Source organism: Leucopleurus acutus (genome assembly GCF_964270905.1).
Source record: "Leucopleurus acutus genome assembly, chromosome: 17".
NCBI lineage: Eukaryota > Metazoa > Chordata > Mammalia > Artiodactyla > Delphinidae > Leucopleurus > Leucopleurus acutus.
Window position 1 is genome coordinate 13800647 of NC_139159.1, and position 21514 is coordinate 13822160.

Genomic DNA, 21514 nt, shown 5'->3' on the forward strand with positions numbered 1-21514 from the left:
ACCATAGGTTGGGGACCGTGTTTAGGTAGTTTTGAATGCTATGAAGGGAGGTATGTGGGGTTTGTTTGTTTTTTTGTGGGGATTTTTTTTCAGGTAATAATGCAGCTACAGAAGGGTTTTAGTAAAGTTATTGACATGATTTATTCATTTATTCATTTTTTCTTTTAGCACATGTGCCAGGAACTGTTCTTTGATCTTGGGAAACAAAGATGTCTAAGACATGTTTCCTGACCTCAAGAACTCTTCAGAGAGCTGAACTGGTAAACACATGATTTAATACAGTGGCGTGAGTGTTGTGTACAATTGTATTTGTAATATTATTCAAACACTTACTATGCCTAACTAACTCTGCTTGGAGCTGATCAGAGCCTTTTTTTTTTTTTTTTTAATTCCATGTGGTTCCTATTATGCTGGTGACTTTGAAGCTATATTGAGTAGGCATCTGTGTCATCATTTGCCCACAATTCCTTCTTCTTTTAATAAATGCCATTTTTAACATTCACATGGCAATTAAAAAGGCTATAATTTTCTTCATGTCCTTACGACTCTAGCCTCAGTTGGATAGCTCCAGGTGGGCACCTGATCAATACGTCCACTCTCTCTCTGCTGGCAATATTTGTATTTAAGACCCAGAGACTCAAAGTTCACTTCTGTCTGTTGATCTAAGATGTAGGAGCTAAGTAGGTTGGCTGTGTGTGACTGTGTAGCACTGCAGTCCTGGAAGACCAGGAATCATGTTTCCTAGCAGGTGGAGAAAGCCAGATGCAAAGAAAGATAAAGGATGTGGCGAGATGAGAGATGGAGAGAGACACGTGGCAGGTTTCAGGTGCTTGCCTCCACTTGTTCCTGAGACCCAGCATCATCACTGCACTTCCTGTAGATTGGCTGTCCAACCCATTCCGGAATCCATAAGCCAAAATATTCACCTATTCATCCAAGCTAGAGATTTGACTGAGCCATACTCTTTTCCCAATATTATCATTGCTCTCAGTTTTATTGTGATTTAATTGACGTACAGCACTGTGTAAGTTTAAGGTGTACAGCATAGTGCCTTCACGTACATATATTGCAAAATGATTACCACAGTAATTTTAGTTAACATCCATCATCTCATATAGTTACAAAACAAGAGAAAACCTTTTTAAAATCCCTAGAAAAAGCTAGATTTTTAAGAAAGAAATATGGTTGAATTCTCAAAAGGAATAATGGGAAAAAAATGGAAAGTAATCCTAATATATAGATACAGTGAAATTATCTTCAAGTTCAAAAAGCAAAAAACAGACATTTCTGTGCAAACCAAAACACACAGAATTTGTCACCACTAAAAGAAAGGTATTCCTGGGCTTCCCTGGTGGTGCAGTGGTTGAGAGTCTGCCTGCCGATGCAAGGGACACGGGTTCGTGTCCCGGTCCGGGAAGATCCCACATGCCGTGGAGCAGCTGGGCCCGTGAACCATGGCTGCTGGGCCTGCGCATCTGGAGCCTGTGCTCCGCAATGGGAGAGGCCACAACATTGAGAGGCCCGCGTACCGCAAAAAAAAAAAAAAAAAAAAAAAAAGTATTCCTTATGCTGCTGAGAATAATCCCAGATGGATGGTTAGAGATGAATAAAGATATAAAAGCAATAAAAATGGTAACTATGTGGGTACATATAAATGTATGCTAATGGCATGAAATAAAAAATGCCTTGTGGGGTTTATGTGTATATATTTCATATATAATATAATATTATATATATATATTACATATGTAATTATAGTACACAACAATAAAAATAAAAGCCAGGGGTGATAAGTGGTATCAAAGTATTCTAAATTCCTTGCAAAATCTGAGATGAGGGAAAAATACCAATTAATACTTAATGTAGATAAGTATTAATTTTATAATCTCTGGGTAACCACTGAAAGAATCTTAAAAGTGTGTGTAACTTTCAGACTAACAGAGGGAAAAGTAGAATAAATTTCAATCGACCCAAAGAAAATAAGAGAAAAATGAACATAATCTTGGCAGAATAACTAGAAAGGTGATAGAAACAAAATAGGATGATTTTTTTCACAAGACATTAGAGTTATTGTATAGCTCTAGTCATTAAGATATTGCAATGACGGTATAAGATTGACAAATAGATTAATGAAATAAAATGTAGTTCTAGAAATAGGTCCATACGTATATGGTCCCTTTGATTTATGACTCTTTTAGGATGGAATCAGAGTAAGGTTTACTAAGTAGTAGTGTTCACCTAGGATGGTCCAATGTATCCATAACCAACTTGAAGATATCCTTGCCATAGAGACAGAGATGTGGACATCCTTTCCTTAGATCATCAGTTCCAAAAGGAAGTACCAGGTGTGCACTATGAAATTTCTTCATTATTCTGTCATGCTGAGCACCCTGTTTTAGTTACACGTTATTTATAAATGGCAAAAGGCTAAAATAAAGTAATTCTTACTCAACTGAGGGACAGCCTCCTTACTCAACTTCTACGTACATCTACTACTTCCACCATGGATCGATTTAGTTATTTTCTTTGAGTTATGAAGTGCTTGCCTATTTCTGCTGAGTTTCACCTCTATTGTACTCCTACAGACATATTTTCAAGACCGTGGAAAGTCCTACCTAACATCAAAATAGTTGCGTTGACAGACTACATATTGAACAATATAAATTCCTTAACTAAAAGTATTTCCATATAGTATGCTAATATTTCTCTGGAGACCTTGATGTTTGTGTGGAAATTTAACTACAAGCTTGTACATTTATATGAAAACTGTTTCAAAGTGGATACTAAATATTCAATAATTAGATTAAATACTAAATCTACTTTAGCATCTCTAATATAGAGATGTCAGAGGAGGAGGGATTAATAGGTATTAGGCAAAATATTCTGTCACTTGTCATCTGCTGGTTAGAGTTATTATTTGTCTATATTATTAAAAGCAGAGAGAATTTAGTATCCAAAATTCAGCTCTAGAACTTAGAATGATTATTTTTTAATTGTGGAATTTTCATTATTCTTAATCTTCATTATAAAACTACTTATTTTTTTTTTTACTTTCCCTAACTGGATTATATTCTATAATACATAACGAAGTAAATTAGTTGCCTTTTACTGTGTATTACAAATGAGTATCATAACCTAATTTTATATTACATGATATTTAAGAAGGGCCAAAGAGTCTTTCAAACCAGGGGTGAGAATTTCTTATTCCCTGGGCCTGTATGGTTGTGTTTGGATGCGTGGCTAAGATTGTTTGCATCGGTGGGTTGTTGGTGAGGGGCAGGTGACCTGAAATAAGCAGGGAGTTAACACACACCTTTGTAAAAGTGCACATATCCTAGTTGGGTTGTGCATCTTGTATGCAGTCCTTTAATGTATAGGGAGTGGTTAAATCTATGGAATATACTTGACACTTGTGCATATCAAACTCAGTAAATAACTGATACTTTGAATTATTGCTATCTTTCCTGTTGAGCTCAGCCTTCCAGTGAAATCTCAGTTCTGATTGGGAATGAGAGAACGTTTAGGGTGGGCCTGGGCACGGTCCTGAGGTGGAGGAAGGTTGAGTAACCAGAGGACAGTTTGAGTTCTGTGAACGGAAGAGTCTGACCGGAAAACATCAAACAGATGTCTGTCCCCTTCTCACTTGTGCATGAAAACCTAGATGCTGCATTGGAACCTATTTGTTGCCAAAGCCAAAACTCGTAACAGAGCCTAGAGGTGTAATGAAGCAGAAAAAAAAATTTCCTCCATTCTACTTCTATTTAGAAAAATGGAATGAATGAAAAGGCAAGGGTTCTGGTGGGGGTGGAAACCAAGTGGGATTCTATCAGTTGGGAATGCTGATATCAATTTAAAATAAGGCTGTTTCAGAAAAATAAGCTACTTTGGAGACAACTGATTTTCAAGTTGATAGTCTCTCATTTATTTGTTGACAATTCAATGCCCATTAACTACCTGTTTATGAAAAACAGGTGGTGGTGGAGAGGGTGAGTGATTGGAAGGTTGTGATCTCATGCAAATTTTTAATAAGACCTAGTTAAAAAGAGAAAATTGAAACATATGCAGATTTAGAATGAATTAATTCAGCCGTCAGATCTTAATGCCAGCTTTGAACTAAAATATTCTACAGATGGTAATGTGCCACATGCCAATTAATATTTAAGATAATTATGGTGTTGAGTAAAAAATATATTTGATTGACACCACCTCCATTATTACTGTAGTGTAATATCCTGTATATTTATTGATTTAACAAAAAGACTATATGATGAGAAAGTCCTGAGATTTTGGAAATGGTTTTAATTTTGTTTCCTGATAACTTTCTACTGAGGCTAGTACTTACCTCTCAGGAAATGAAGTAAGAAGTAACCTACTCCCAAGTAAGAAGTTAAGTAAGTAAGTAAATTTTTAGGCAGAATGCCATGCTGTCTGTTTGCTGTGTGACCTGAAGCAAGGATTCTTAACCTGGAGTCAATGAAACCTTAGAGGGTTAGCCCATGGATGGGTAAACACCCAGGAATATTATGTAAGATTTGATGTTTGTGTGTATACATGTACTTTTTGGTTTTTTAACCAAGAGATTCCATAGCTTTCATCAGATGAAAAGAATCTATTAAAATGTTTTCTACTGTTGCCTGATTACTCATTCCCTTAACTACTCACACATTATTTAATAATAAATGACTGTGATGAGCTACCAACTCACTCATGGTTTTGCTTTTATCTAGTGGACGTTAAAATTAAAATGTATTTTGTGACAGTCATTATTGCTATTTAGTTAGCATTCATTCTCCAACTTATTAATTATGGCCATGCTCTATATAGTACAAGGTTATAATAGCCCTAACTTCCATGTATTCACATGATGTATAATACAAATTTGCAGTCAGTAATTAATGATTTATGTTCCCTAGATTGTTTTTCAAAATTTTTAAAAATAATGTTATCTTCCTATATATTTATGTTTTAAAAATAGATATATTTGAATTGGTAACAAAATTATAATTAACAAAAAAGGAAACATATCAATGCAGGGGCTGTCTCAATATTCATGAAGTTAAAGACTGCAGTTTATAATAAACTGTATTAAGAGAGCATTAATTAGTTTTATAATCAGAAAAAGTAAAGCCAATAAAAAGATGCAATGTACATAGTCTATCAAAAACATATGCTATAAAAATATCTGATAAAAATGGTAATAACAGTCGTGGTAATAATAAACATATAATTATATAAAAATAATATAGCAATATATAAAAGCAATAATAAACTTGAAAATAGTAGCTAACACCACCTTTGGGTAGATCATTAAGCGGGGTTTAGTCAGGAAAACAGAAGCAACTCTGTATCTGGGTCATATAGGGTTTAATACAAATAAGTTTGCATGATGGAAAGTTAGAAGGTCAGGGCGCAGAGGCCAGGGAAATGCTGTCTGTCACCAAAGGTGGAGGAGCCCACCCTGAAAATCACCACCTGGATATCCAAAGCAAGTGGTTTTCAATTCCTTGCCTGGAAGCTGCTGCAGTTCTCCAGTACTTTTGTACCACTCCTACAGCTATCCCAGTCTGCAGTGGAGGTTTCCACAAATTTGCTGGGAAGCTGATGTGAATCCCTCATCTGCCGTCACATCTGCTTGCAATCAACTCCAGAGAATAATTTCTTCTGCTTCTCTTACTTTCTAAGTCTTCTATGAATTCCTCACATTGGGATACTGTACTCTAACCCAGATCATATAAAGAAGATTCTGGGAAACAGTTCCCAGCCTTAGAAGAAAATGTTAGGCCTCCCATCACAATAGGCTACATATATCCCAAGCACTTTATGAATGCTTTACGATCATTATCTTATTTAATCCTCCTGGCAACCGTATCATGTAGGTACCATTATCATCCACATTTAGTAGATGAAGTATTGAACGTTAAAGTGATTGAGTTTCTTGCCCAAAGTCATACAGCTACTAAGTAGAAGACGAGTGATTTGAAAAAGTGTCCATAAGATTTCATTCAAAGCTTCTGTGTCTAATCGCTGCTTTATCCTGTTTCTTCTATTGCATCTCGCTTACATCGGTAATATTATTGATATCAATTAACTATGAGTTAAATCCTCTGTTGAGGACAGCTGCTAACATATTTTGTTTGCAACTTGAATGCCCCATCTTTAACTAGCCGTTGACTGCAAACAGGGTCACATTAAAATTAATACCTTTATTTTATCAATTCCCAAGCCCTTGGCCTAAAATTTCCATAAAGTTTTTGTTCCAGAACAGGAGTGCTATTGCCATTTCCATTGTTTCAAGTTATTTATGCCCACAGCCGAAACCTCCCAGGGATCCTCCGCTAAAGGAAGGCTTGAAAACCACCGAAGGAGCAAATGAGGAGGCGGCCCATACTACAGGCCTGATTCCTGGTTGACAGGCAAGGGTATTTGTAGAAGCTGCTCAGGCGGGGACCCTCCAAACCTTCTGGCCAAAGTTCAGGGCAGCCTCTGAGCCTAAGGCCTGAGCTCTGGGGAGGGCTCTTGTCAAGGAACTGTCAGGCGGGGACCGGGCCCTGGTCCTCCGAGCTGGGGAGCATCCTCATTGAGTCCGAGGCTGAAGTCTCTGGTGTGGGCAAGGCAGGAGGGTGGGGTTTCTGGCTCCAGACACGATTCAGTACATACAGGGATACCCTGGCACACTGCAGCCAGCTCCCGGGGCGCTGGGGTCGCCATCCAGACCGTGGCAGGGTTCCCGGGCTCTGCAGAGGGCGTCCCGGGACAGGCTTGGGGGCAGCGGCCCAAAAGCCACGTCGGTGTATCTCCCTCGGGACAGCTGCGGGGGCGACTGCATTCCGGGGCAGGAAGAGGATGACACCCCAGGGACCCTTGCTGGGGAGCCTGCTCTCAGGCGCTCGGGCACCGCTAGGGCTCGGGACTGGCGGGCGGGATTCCCCGGACCCGCCTCTGCGCCCGAGTCCGCGCCCCAGAGTGCGCCTGCGCGGGGCCGCCGTCCGGCAGAGCGGGCGGCGTCGGCCGAGCGCGTCGTTGCCGCGCCGGCTGGCGTCCGCGCGGGCGACTGGTGGCCCAGTAGGGGAAGGCCGGATGCAGCGTCGCTCTGTTGGTCAGGCTCTGACACCCAGGAGTTCCATGGCACAACTCTTACGCTCAGGGTAAGAATAGTAAATGAGCCCCGCTCTCCCTCCCCGGAAGCACGGAACATTCCCTAACGGCGTTCGGCCTCCATCCCCGACACTGGCCCGCGCTTCTGGAATACTCTTTTCCTTATGGTGGCCGGTCCCTGACCACCTTCTGCGGTCGGGTGTCTCTCTTCCACCTGACCTTCAAGATGCGCGGCTCCTTTCTCATCTCCTCGATCTGTCGGCCCCTCGGTTCTGTCTCTGTGTGTCTCAGTCCTAGTGGGGAAACCAGTCTTTTTATTGCCGGTAGCATCTTTGCAAATCTAAGGATTTAAAATGTTCACGTCTGGGAAAGAGTTTAAGTCCTCAGAATCATTGAAGTCCGAATGCCAGTGGATATACATGGATTGAGTGAGAGGCAGGGTAATTCCTCTTATAAATGCAATAATCTAGAACTAGACTCTTGATCAGCCAAGATACCCAATACACCTTATTGCAAACATTAGCTCTTTTCATTTTGTTTGCGACGGTTTTTGTCCTGTGTCTTTAGTCTCGTATATTCATTCATGGAATATAAGGGTATCCAAAACTAGCTACTAGACGGATGCTATTTAAAAAAAATTGACAGTGACTACTTGGTCTATTATGACTGTATGGTCCATCTCCTAAAGACAATGTAGGGACACTTCAGTTTATTTTAAAAGGAAAAAAACCCAGAAACTTTCCATCTAACTTGAAAGTTAAAAAAAAAAAAGTGCATGAGATCTTCAGAGATTTCAGGGTAGAAATTGCTTTAGCTTTAAAGCCCTGTTATCTGACCTAATTTTGCTTTATTGGAGTGCCCAGGCCTTCTGTGACAAGAGTAATCTAGTTGGTCCTTCTATTTATTTTTCTATTTTCTCATAGCTTTTGTAATGTACAGTTAATTTAAATAGAATATAATGCATCTCTTCTACAGTAGCAAAATCTAAAATGTTTTAAATTATGTTCCACTTCTGTGTAATTTTTTAATTGAACCTTGCATTGTTCTACCATGTAGAGGAATGACCTCTTAAGTTATAACCATAATAATTGAGACTTTAAATAACAGAAGTAAAGAAGACCTTTGCCAACTGGTTGTTTGCTCACCTGCTTTTTAGAATATAAAAACATCTTACGTTTGTCTGACAAATATTTTGCTTCACAGTGTGTTCATGGTAGAAATCGTTTCCTCTTTTTAGTTCCAACTTTATGTTCAGTCTGCACATTTTTGAAATACCTTGAATTACTTTATCCATGTCTCTGAGATCAACTTGGAATCTTGTCATCTATAAAATCCATTTAGCCTCTACTCAGATAAATCCATGTGTTTCTAGACTATTATAAATGTCAACAAATATCCCTGAGATATGACAGCAGTTTCTTGTGTAGGAGTTCAGAAGAGTGTGTTTTGCCGGGCTAAGAAATCTATGGATGGTTTAATTACTGTTTATTAGGACAATAAGGGATTTTAATTTCTAATATTTACCTGGGGTCAGTAAACCAAATGTTCATTCATTCATTGAACACCACCTATGAACTAGGTAGAATCCAGACCCTTAGGAGAGAGTAGAGATCAAACCAGGCCAGTTCTTGGTCTTAGTGCTGTAGTAGCAGGGGAGAAGAGTCAGGCACAAATTGATGAGCAAATATCAAATGAGATGATTCTGGAGAGTTGCTAAATACTACGAAGAAGATAAAGAAGTGATAAAAGCTTATGAAGATTCATTAGGGTAAGCTTTTTTCAGAAGATATCATTAGAGACTGAATGATGACAAGCCAGCCATCTGAACATCCCAGAAAAGAGCATTCAAGGCAAAGGAAATAGGCCACCAACAAAGAAAGACAATGGGATGGGGAATTTCCAGTATCCCTTCCATTAGCAGTCCTAATACCTGATACCCAGTGTATCACTAGAACCACTGCCTCTCACAGAATCTGAACTTAGAATGACAATTGACAGACTAGAATTCTGGGCTAAACCCAACATGATGAATTGTGACTAATATGAATCTAAAGTGGTGCATGCAAGTTCTCAAGCCCAGTTGCACAGCACAAAGTGATGTTCAGTCGGCTGGGCAGCCGTTCATCGGAGAACAGTCTGGGGGTTCTAATGGACCATAAATTGGCACTTGCTCTTGCTGTTCCTGACTGGCAGAACCAATGTGAGAGATTACCCTTAAGCAGATTTCTCCCCAATTTAAAGCATCCTTAGAGCTGTCTAAAAATGGGACTCTCCATCGCTTCACTCATTAAAAAAAAAGGAAGAAAGAACAAGAACAAGAAAGAATGAATACCCATCAGGGCTTTTGGAAAAAGGAATTTCTGATGGAGAACCAGTTGAAGACATTTTTTTGGTTGCTGTGAAGCTGTGACTTGTTACTTTCATTCCAACAACATTTTCTTCACTTAGGGATATTTATATATAGTTAAGAAAGAACAATGATATTGGTATATAAGGCATATGGTGAGGTTTATTGAAAAGTTAATATATAATGGCATCTCTCAAAATAGTAATCTGAAATTGAAAATTCTTTTTAGAATAAATTTCTAGTACGTTTTTGGACAAATATAATAATAAAAATAAATATATCTTGGCTTTGCCATGTATTAGCTGTGTAACACAGTTTACTTCTCTGCACTTCAGTTTCCTCAAGATTTGGGCAATAACTTGTGCCTGCCTGAAAAGATTATTATGAGGATTAAATTAGTTGTAGTGCTTGGCAGTAATAAGTTATATACACGTGTTTGCTATTGTTATTAGATGTAAACATGTGCTTTACTTTGCCTTCAGGAATTAATGACCAAGTTAATTACTGAGACACCTGACCAGCCAATCCCATTTCTCATTGACCATCTTCAGTCTAAACAAGAAAACCGTGGACACCTTCAGAGAACTTTATCTGGATCTGCAGCTCTCTGGGCAGAAAGTGAAACATTAGGTAAATGAAAAATATATTTTACAGTTAATGTTAATGCATTTAAACTAAAATTTACAGAAGTCTTTCTCTTTATAATGAGTAAATCTAGGTGGTTACCTAGGGTTTCATGTATTCATCCGAGACTTCATCTGTATGCTAAAATTTGTCAAAAAATATTCTTGAATTTGAATATATTGTTATGTATTAGCTTCAAAATATGGGCATCTTTGTATTCAGTCTGAATAGAAATAAGATTCAGATTTGCATGAAAAGCTTTCATTTCATATGAATGAAAACTAATTATTTTAAACTTATCTTTTTTTTTTTAAACTTCTTATCTTTTTATGAAGAATTTGAATTAAGTGCTTATGGAGCTCATCTGTGTAGAAAGGTAAACAGTAGATTTCTACAGAGTTACCTGTTTTGTAGCCCAGATGGATAATTACTCTCTGTTTGGCTTCTCCCGTTGCGGAGCACAGGCTCCGGATGCGCAGGCTCAGTGGCCATGGCTCACGGGCCCAGCCGCTCCACGGCATGTGGGGTCTTCCCGGAGCGGGGCACGAACCTGCGTCCCCTGCATCAGCAGGCGGACTCTCAACCACTGCACCACCAGGGAAGCCCCCCTCAGTTCTAATTTTACCTTATATAGTAAGTTCAACCTGAGGAAGCTTTATTCACTCTATTGGGGAACCAGCCTTACCAAGTATGCAATAGCCTTACCTCCCCAATAAGCACTAGTGATATAATTGGGTAGATGTGACTTTGATTTTTATTTATAAAATGTGTGTCCGACAGCTTATTTCTTCTACACCCTGGTCCGTTGGTTTGGTATTAGTATCTTCCAAACCCAAATCCCCACTCCCCCCCAGACCTGTTGCTTGGGTAGCTGACTCCTCACCTGACTCCCATGGTTATCTGACTGACAGGATTCCAGATGCTCCTGGGGATAACACCATCGCTTCTCTTCTCTTCATGCTCTATGGGATCCCATGAAAGGGTTTTGGTTTTCTTTGGCTGTATTCTCACATTGGTGCCTAAAGTGGGTAGGGGTAGGGTATCCTCTGAAGAATGTAGACAACTCTGGTGTTAGTTATCCATACAGAAGTTCTCTGCTGCATACAGGAAACTAGAATATGGGCTTCTGGCGTACAAAAGAGGGGACTCTTGGTTTTTCTTGGCCTCACTGTCTTATCGTTAGATTCCTAGTAGGGTGGCTCTTAGGCATAGGCTCTGGTTTGTAGCTGCAAAGAAGGCACCATTCTTCTGAAGGTGGACCAGATAAACATCTATGAGCTCATTGAAGCTGATATGAGCCCATATTTATAAATTATATCTGGAGAGACAGTAGTGTGTTAAATTCTGTAGCTTTAATCAGCAGACATTTAATATCTCACATTTTTCACAGGTCAGAAGTCTGTGCAGGGTTTAACTAAATCTTCTGTTTAATCTGCAAAGCTGCACATCAAGGTGTTGGAGGCTGGAATAGAATCTGCTTCCAAGCTCACTCAGGTGGTCGGCAGAATTAATTTCCTCGCAACTGTATGACTGAGGTCCCTGTTTTCTTGCTGGATCTCAGCCAGGGGCTGCTTTCAGCAAATAGGTACAACCCACAGTTCTTTGCCACATGACTCTTGCATCATGGCAGCTTATTTCTTTAACAAGTAAGGGAATTTCTTTCATACAAGTTTACTAAAATGGAATCTTATATAATACAATGTAATCATGGCATTGACATCCCATTACCTTTGCCATGTTCTGTTGGTTTGATGCAAGTCAAAGGTCCTGTCTACACTCAAGGGGAGGGAATTATTTAGGGCATAACATCAAGGGACAGATATCAGGGGGGATCACTTTAGAATTCTGACTAGCACAAGTACTTAATGACTCACTGCTTGGAGAGGGAAGGAGATTATTATAACTTCCAGTTTACTAGGGTGATGGCATAAGTGCTTGTTTAATAAAGCAAGATGGGAACACAGGACTACATTTATGAAGACCCATAATAAGTCCAGTTCCTTTGGATGAATTTGAATTTCTTGTGGGGTATCTTAGTAGGTAATTCCAGCAGGCCGTTGGATATGAGTCTAAAACTCTGGGAATGGGTTAAGGCAGGAGTCACAGGTATGGCATTCAGGATTGTACACAATAAAACCATGTGAGTGGGAGAATGGGAGAAGTTGTGGTCAAATTTAGAATAGGAGATGGACTAGGGGAAGGCAAGGGTCTTTTGCCTTAAATTCTGCCTGTTTATTAGGAAGTGAGGTTGTTTGCTGAGGGCAAGAGGTTTGGGGATTGAATAGGGGAGATTGAAGTGAATGATATTAATTGTGAAAAGTCACCATGGGGAAGAAAAGAAGAGTTAGCAAAGGACAATAAAAAAGACTAAAGCAGTTCTGGGGCTTCTCTGAAGTTCAAGACATGAATTAATCATGGAAACCATGGGCAAGATTGTGATTTTTTCCCCACAGTGCCCAGAAGTGCTAGGAGGAGGGACAGAAAAGCCTTTTGAGAGACTGATGAGAACTGTAGTCATGCCCTAGTGAGGAGGGAGGGTGGAAGAGCAGTTCTGCAAAGGAGCTGAGGGTATTTGTGGGTAAATTGTGCAAGTGATCAAAGAACATGGTCTGGTATGAGCGGGTAGGGAACAAGGAAACAGTGTAGACATAAAAAGCTAGTCAGAGAGCTAAAATCCTTTGAGAGGCCTGTGTAAGGGGAGGTGTGGTGAAAACATGAAAGATTGAGAAGGACAGGGAAATTGTGATATTTGGGATCAAGGCTTTTGAGGTGGAATGATTCCAGATGATGGGGACATCCTGTGGGTGACCTGAGTTTGGGGGTGTCTGATGTCCAGGGAAGCTCTTTAGAGTTGAGGAGGACAGTGAAGTATGAGGTTCAGTGCATGGTTTGTTTAAGGATTAAGAGGTCACCAGGGTTTCATTCTCGCTGTTAAAAGGTCAAGGGTGACGGTGCCAGTGTCTCGAGTAGGGCTGCGGCAGTAATGAGGATGCAGTAATGAAGAGGGGTGAGCAGTAGAGACAGGCAGCACTTACCGGAAGAGAGGAGAGACTTTCAGCTTAACGTGGACGGACCAGAAAAACGCAGTCTGTGGCAGGTGACACGTGGGGGAATGAACACCCTCCATTCCAGGAAACTGCAGAGGAGGGAGTGCCCTTGTGGAAAGAATGAGTGGCTCTCCTGACTTGAAGGAGGGGATTTGAAGATAGAGGGCTGTTTGTTTACCGTGGAATGTATGCCCCAGAAGGTGAAGAGGAAAGATTTTAGAGGGAAGGGTATGGCAGGAGGGAGAAGGAAAGCATAGACTAATTCTTGGATGTGAATATTAACTGATGAAGTTATAATTCAGGTGACAGTAAATAATGCCAGTTTAAACTGTAACTGTAATTTTGAATTATTTCTTTTGGTGCTTTTTCTAATTAGTTAGAAAATGTCTCAATCATCAAAATATATAGGTCAGTACTTTTTGAAAATATCTGAAGGTGCCCTCTTTTTGCTTTTAAATGTATCCAGCATCTTGGGACATAACATCTTCTCAGAAGTCTGTCATTTAATGTCTAGGAGAAAATTGAAAGCAACCTTGTTTTTACTCATTTTTCGATATTCTGTTATTAAATACTTATGGGATTTGTTTTTTCTTTATTTCTGATATTCCAAAGTTTTACTGGGACTACATCTAGATGTTTTGTCTTTTTTCTTTAATTTTTCATTTTATTCAGTGAATCCTTTCAATTAGCAAACCCAGGTCTTCAGCCTAGAACAGTTTTCTTCTTATGTCCTTAGTTAGTGTTTCTGTGGTGTTTGTTTTGATTTCTTCTTCAAGAGAATCAACTGTGTATAAATTGAGTTTTCTTTACTTCATTGATAACTTCTAGGGAGGTTTGTCAAGCATGTTCTCTGTGTCACTGATTCAGTTTTCTGTAGTATTGGTTTTCTCTTTCTGGCTTTGTACACAAATTTAAATGTTGGTACGTATTGCATTTTAGCTTCCTGTCAGTGTTTCCTTATCTTCTTTAATTTCTCTTAGCAATTATATTTTTATAGTTTTATCTCTTTTCTCATTTCTTTTTGCTTCACAGAGTCTATTTTCTTTTTCTTTTTATTAAGAAGATAAAATAGCCACATTCTAAAATTTAAAGGTTTTTTCATAGTAAATCTTTCCCCAAACTGTGAATTTCCTCTGTATTTTGAATGATGTATTTTTGTTTTTTATATTAAATCTTCCTTCTTAAAATGATATTTATTTTGTTTGTTTGAATTTAAATGAGGAGTGTTCTGTCTAGTTTAAGGTTTGTCAATAAATAATGGAGGTAGACTCTTCTTTTTTGTTCGCTCACCATATAGCTTGGAACCGTTTCGTTTTCAAAAATTTGGGGGAGACAGGTGAAATCATGGTTGCTACTAAAATTTCCAGTATCAGTCAAATCCTGTAGGTCTCTGCTAGACTGACAAGTGACTTTCTGTCTCTCATCTCTTTTTAACCGACTAAATAAGAACAATATCATTGCTGGAATATTTAAATTAATGTGGATTTTTTTTTCTTTCCAATAGTGGAGAATTTAAAAAGCTACAAAATCCAATATATCATTGTTTCTGGCTCCTTTTAGTTTTTCTTTGTATCATGAGATGCTATGTTTTGTGTCCATGATTCTTTATTCTTTTAGCTATGTTGCACTAGAAGAAGGTACGGTTCTAGTTTGTATGTAAAACGACAAATTCTGATAGATTGTGAAACAATATAAGGCGATGAATCTGAACTAGGGGCAAGCACTGTGGATGTCTAGAAATTTTTCAGTCTCTTTCTGATATGCCGATCTTTTGTCTTAATTCTATCTGTGGAAATACTTCCTGGGTTCTGGCAGAATATAGACCAATATTTCTGTTCCTAGTGTTTTAGAATATTTATGCCTCTTTTGGTGTTTAATGGGATGTTGGAAGTAGAAAAATTGGATAACAGCTCATTAAGTACAAACTTAACATGAAAATTTGAGGAATCCCTAGAATATTTCATGATGTCTACTTGGTATTTATAAGTGGGTAGTCAGAGAAAGATTTATGAGTCATCCATAGAGCTGGGATGATTTGAAGCTGTTTAAATTTAAACAAGAAGGCAGAAGGAAACTAAGGAATGTCATACAGGTGAAAGATAAGGAAGCATGAATAAGACAGAGAAGGAACAGTTAGATAGGTGATATGGGGATGAGGAGAATGTAATGCCCTGAGAATAAGAGAAGAAAAAATTCCACAATATAAGTCTGTCTAAAAATATGGAATGCAAAGACGTTAAGAGAGATGAACTCCTGGAAAGATCATTTCATTTGGAAGTTGGTATGACACTGACCACCTTTGAAGGGGAACTACAGCTTTCAGTAAAGGTGGTTGAACTACTCTTTCTTGAACAGAACAGTGGAAAAAAGGAGGGATACTATGGAGGAAGTGTAGGTGAGCACCAGTGGTTTTATGTGCCATAGTGAATACAGGTAAGGTAGCATCAAATGAGTAAAATTTACTTAAACATTTAGCTGTTTTTATTTACAACAGAATACAAGGCTTTATTCCATGACACCCATGTATACAGTGTTATTTTAAGTAATCTGTGCCTTAAAAAGACTTCCGAATAATTTCCCAGTTTAGCATGATCTTAACCATATTAATATATAAGCTAATTCATATCAAATTCAAAACTCAAATTTACAGGAGAAATAAAGCAAGTAATACTTTGGGACATTTGCATTATTTTGATATGAGGTGATGTAGCTTCTGCCAGGTATATCTAATTACTTCATGGATTTAGTTTTTGACCAATCATGAAATCACTACTATTTTTATATGTTTTTTTTTTTTTTAACAGAACATAAAGGAACAAGAAAGGAATTCAGAAACTATGATAAACCCTGGCAGTTAAATGCAAAGAAGCCTAAAAAGTCAAAAAGCGACCTTGCTGTGTCTAGTATTTCTCCACCATCACCAGAATCAAAATCATGTAAGGACGTTTGTCATTCAGATATTACTTAATGTATGTAAGTGTGTGTTAGTAAAATGAAGAAAAGGTAAGAACTGAAGCCACATCTTTTATCTGATATTCTGGCTATTCTAATGAATTTCACATTTGTTTCAGCATTAACATGGAGCTTTACTTATATATAGCTACTCATATTCTCAAGCATATGTAATTGATTTAGATCTTTTTGAGTATAATATTCTTTTAAGAATGTAAACTGCGTGGAGCAGGTCCCTTGCCTCATGAATAGTTGCAGTGTTTTATCACATTCAGAGCAATACCAACCCTACATTTAATAAAGGACATAAAAGCAAATTAAATATTTTAGAGAGAAAGCAAAGAAGATTTCTGTTCAAAACATTTAACGAAATTAAAAAAAAAAATCCTTCACCCAGGATCTCTCTGAAGCCCTACCCATTTATTACTGAAGCTTGTATATTTACTCTCTCCCACGATGATAAGTACCCCTTCTCTCTCAATGCCTCTCCTCCTTTCCCACTGCCTTTCTAGCCACTAAGTTTTTCCAGTGCTCTGTTACCACCACGTACGCCTAAACATGTCATGTAGCTTAGGATCTCGTAGCAAGTCTGTTATTCTTGGAAGACAAGAGAGCTTGAAAGCTGTTCTTACACATCAGTTTCTTGTGGTTGTTACAGAGTGAGATGTTTGATTTTAATTTAAACAGGAAAAGGAATAGGTAGAAAATATTTATTTTTGTTTGAAAATTTTGAAAAATCATTATGTGCTAACTGGAATCTGAATTTGGGTCATTTGTGAAAGTGACTGAAATTAACTCCTTGAGTTTCTTTATTTATATAGTGGTACTCATAAAAAGTATTGTATCAACCACAAAGTTCTTGTGAGAATTATGTGAAGTACTACAAACTACAAATGTTCTCTTAAAATTATGATTGTAGCTAAATTATCCTGCTTCACCAGTTTGGTTTATAAAATTTGGTCCCAACATTTAAAAAAATATGCAAGTTTAAAATTTAAATGTGTTGTTCACAACCATATTCCCAGTAATGTCCAGTATAGTTCCTGGCTCAATTAATAAGTTAAATAAAAAAATGTAAAGGAATAAATGAAAAATGAAATCAGTCAGTTCTCAGTCTCACATTTCCCTTTCTATCCTTGGAAATGTCTTTCTGTCTGTCTCTCTCCCCCTCTCCCAGTGATAAATCCATAACCCTAGGGGCTTATTTTAAAGGGCTGAGTCCTGGATCGCATCACCTTGAGGGTAGAATGCTGTAAGGTCTTTCATTTTGCAGAGCCTTTGCTATTTATGGGATGCTATGTAGCCACAAAATGTTACTGGTGGACTGGCATCTGGTATCTTTTTCTGTTCAGGTGACCTACTCTCAACTTCTGGTTCCGTCGGACTGTTAGCTCTTTAAAGGAAATTAATAACAAAGTATCATGAATATTTAATAATATATGTAGAGATATTTATACATGACAATAAGATTATAGGATTCAGAGTTATTGATTGGAAATGTATTGTTGAAACATAAATTATTCCTGAAGTAATAGAATATCTTTTGAACATAGACCATGGTAAGTTAAAGCTGTATATTGTAATATGTAAAGCACCACTAAAAAGCACAAAAAAGCATAAATAAAAAGTTAATAAATTTATTAAAATAGGATGCCCCCAATTTTTTGATTTATTCTCTCAAAACAAAGGCAAGAAAAGAGGAACAGAAATAAATAACAATCTCCTATTGAAATAAGTACAATCCCTATCCAAAATCTAGCAGGTATTTGACCCATAGAAATTGACAGTATTATTTTAAATTGATTTGGAAAGGGAAAGAACCATGATTATCTAAAGCAATCTTGAAAAACATGAAGTAGTTTGGAGAATTTACCCTACCTGACTTCAAGTCTTATAGAACTACAGTTATCAAGACAGTGTGATTTTGGTGAAAGGATGGACAAATAGATCAATTGAATTTAATAAAGAGTCTAAAAATAGACCTACATATGCGGTCAAATGATTTTCCACAAGGACATCTAAGCAATACAGTAGGAAAAGAAAAATCCCTTCAACATTGAACATTCATATGGAAAATACACACAAGTTGATCCCTACCTTAATTCATACTGAAAATCAATCTGAGATGGGTCATAGACTTAAAGATGGAAACAAAAACAATGAAACTTCTAAAATAAAACATACAGATATAACTTGGTGACCTTGGAGAGGCAAAAAAGTTTTAGAGATGTTCTAGTTACCATGGCTTCATAACAAATCACTCTAAAATGCTTTTTTTTAGGTTAAATTAGCATAACAAAAATTAACCATTTTAAAATGTACAATTCAGTGGCATTTAGTACATTCAAAATACTGTGCTACCCTAACCTCTTTCTAGTTCCAAAACATTCCATCATCACAAAAGGAAACTCTGTAACAAACAGTCACTCAGCATTTCTACCTCCCACCAGCCCCTGGGAACTTGCTTTCTGTTTCTGTGAATTTACCTGTTTTAGTTATTTCATATTAATAGAATCATATAATGTGTGATCTTTCTGTGTTTGGCTTATTTTACCCAGCATAATATTCATATTTTCACGGTTCATTCCCATTGCAGCAGGTATCAGAACTTCATTCCTTTTTTGTGGCTGAATAACATTCCATTGTATAGATATACCACATTTTGTTTATCCATCCATCTATTGTAGGGTATTTTGGTTGTTTCTACATTTTGCTATCATGAATCGTGCTGCTATAAACATTCATGCTCAAGTAACTGTTTGAACACTCATTATCCATTATTTTGAGTATATACCTTGAAGTAGAATTGCTGGGTCATGTTGTATGTTCAAACTTTTGGGAGAACTGCCAGTTGTTTTTTATGAAGGCTGTACTATTTTACATTCCCACCAGCAATGTAAGAGGTTTTCAGTTTCCTCACATTCTCACCAACATTTGTTTTTTTTCTATTTATAACAAAAATATTATACCATCCAAATGGGTGTGAAGTGGTATCTCACTGTTGTTTTGATTAGCATTTCTGTGATAACTAATGATGTTGAGCATCCTTTCATGTTCTTCTTGGCCATATGTATATCTTCTTTGGAGAAATATCTATTCAGGCCCTTGGTTTATTTTTTAAAGTAAGTTGTTACTCTTTTTTTCCTTGAGTTTCAAGAGTTCTTTATATATTCTGATCCTACACCCTTATCAGATATATGATTTACAGATATTTTCTCTCATTCTGTAGATTGTCTTTTCACTTTCTTGATAGTATTCTTTGATATGCATGTTATTAATTCTGATGAAGCCCAATTTATCTATTTCTTGCTCTCTTTTTTTTTTTTCTTGTGCTTTTGGTGTCAACCCTTGCCTAATCCAAGACCATAAAGATTTACCCCTATGTTTTCTTCTAAGAGTTTCATAGTTTTAGTTCTTAAATTTAGGTCTTCGATTCCTTTTGAGTTAGTTTCTGTTTATGATGTAAGGTAGGGGGTCTAAATTCATTCTCTTATATGTGTATATTGAGTTGTCCATTTGTTGGACAGCATCATTTATTGAAAATACTATTTTTTACTCATTAAATGATGGTCTTGGCACCCTTGTTGAAAAGCAGTTGGCAATGAATGTATTTATTTCTAGACTCTCAGTTCTATTTCACTATTCTATATGCCTATCCTTATATAAGTACCACACTGTTTCTATTACAGAAGCTTTATAATGAGTTTTAAAATTGGAAAGTGTGAGTACTTGACCTTTGTTTTTCTTTCTCAACATTATTTAGGCTATCCAGGATCCTTTGCAATTCCATATGATTTTTAGGATCAGCTTTTCCATTTCTGCTAAAAAAGGTCATCAAGATTTTAATAGGAAATACATTCTCTTAATAGATCATTTTGGGATTATTGTGATCTCAACATTGTTAAGGATTCCAATTCATGAACATGGGATGCCTTTACATTTATTTGTCTTCTTTAATTTCTTTGAACAGTGTTTTGTACTTCTCAGTGTACTAGACTAGCACCTTCTTGCTTAAGTTTATACCTAAGTATTTTATACTTTTGTATGCTATTGTAAATGGAATTGTTTCTTATTTTCTTTTTCCAATTGTTCATTGGTAGTGTTTAGAAATACAACCGATTTTCAAGTATAGATCTTATATCCTGCAACTTTGCTGAGCTTGTTATTAGCTGCAACCATGTTTTTGTGGATTCTTTAGGCTGTTCTACATATAAGTTCATGCCGTCTGCAAGTAGAGATAGTTTTCCTTTTCTTTTTCCAATTTGAATGCTGTTTATTTCTTTTTCTTGCCTACTTGGTCTGGATAGAAATTTTAATAGTATTGAATAGAAGTGATGAAAACAGGCATCCTTTCTTGCTCCTCATCTTAAGGGGAAATTTTTATTATTTTACTGATCTACATGATATTAGCTGTGAGATTTTCGTAAATGTTTTCTATCATATTGAAGACATTCCCTTCTACTCCTAGTTTATTGGGAGCTTTTATTATGACAGAATATTGAATTTTGTCAAAAGCCTTTTTCTCCATCAATCAAAATAATCATTCATTTTAAAATTGATTATATTAACATAATTATTATACCGATTATTTTCTTATGTTAAATAACTTTTGCATTCATGGATAAATCCCACTTGGTCATGATGTTTAATCCTTTTTTTTAATGAGTTCACTTATTAGTTTTAGTTTTTATTGCATGGGAACAGCTTATAAATACTTTTTTAAATTTGATTTTTATTTTATATAGGGTATAGTTGATTTACAGTGTTGTGTTAGTTTCAGGTGTACAGCAAAGTGATTCAGTTATATATATACATATATCCATTCGTTTTCAGATTCTTTTCCCGTATAGGTTATCAGAGAATATTGAGTAGAGTTCCCTGTGCTATACAGTAGGTCCTTGTTGATTATCTATTTTATATATAGTAGTGTGTATATGTTAATCCCAAACTCCTAATTATCCCTCCCCCCACCTTTCCCCTTTGGTAACCATAAGTTTGTTTTCCAAGTCTGTGAGTCTGTTTCTGTTTTGTAAATAGTTCATTTGTATCATCTTTTTAGATTCCACATATAAGTGATATCATATGATATTTGTCTTTCTCTGTCTGACTTACTCCATTTAGTATGATCATTTCTAGGTCCATCCATGTTGCTGCAAATGGCATTATTCCATTCTTTTTTATGGCTGAGTAATATTCCATTGTATATATGTACCACATCTTCTTTATCCTTTTCTCTGTTGATGGACACTTAGGTTGCTTCCATGTCTTGGCTATTGTAAATAGTGCTGCTGTGAACATTGGGGTACATGTATCTTTTCGAATTATGGTTTTCTGTAGATATATGCCCAGGAGTGGGAATGCTGGATCATATGGTAGCTCTATTTTTAGTTTTTTAAGGAACATCCATACTGTTCTCCATAGTGGTTGTACCAATTTACATTCCCACCAA

The 21514-nt window shown here is 37.0% G+C and overlaps 1 protein-coding gene across 4 annotated transcripts in view; it reads left to right on the plus strand.

Annotated features, from left to right (window-relative positions):
• LOC309974341 (uncharacterized protein C8orf34) overlaps positions 1 to 21514 on the plus strand; it is a gene marked incomplete at both ends in the record, with an annotated part of 325219 nt that overhangs the window by 40843 nt on the left and 262862 nt on the right. For 2 of the 4 annotated variants that reach the window (XM_082858974.1, XM_082858973.1), the window contains 3 exons: positions 7021 to 7145; positions 9925 to 10072; positions 15918 to 16049. In XM_082858974.1, coding sequence (XP_082715100.1) covers positions 9931 to 10072; positions 15918 to 16049 — 274 coding nt within the window. Of the gene's footprint in view, positions 1 to 7020; positions 7146 to 9924; positions 10073 to 15917; positions 16050 to 21514 lie in introns of those variants that run through there. The other 2 variants (XM_082858975.1, XM_082858976.1) reach the window with 1 other exon arrangement.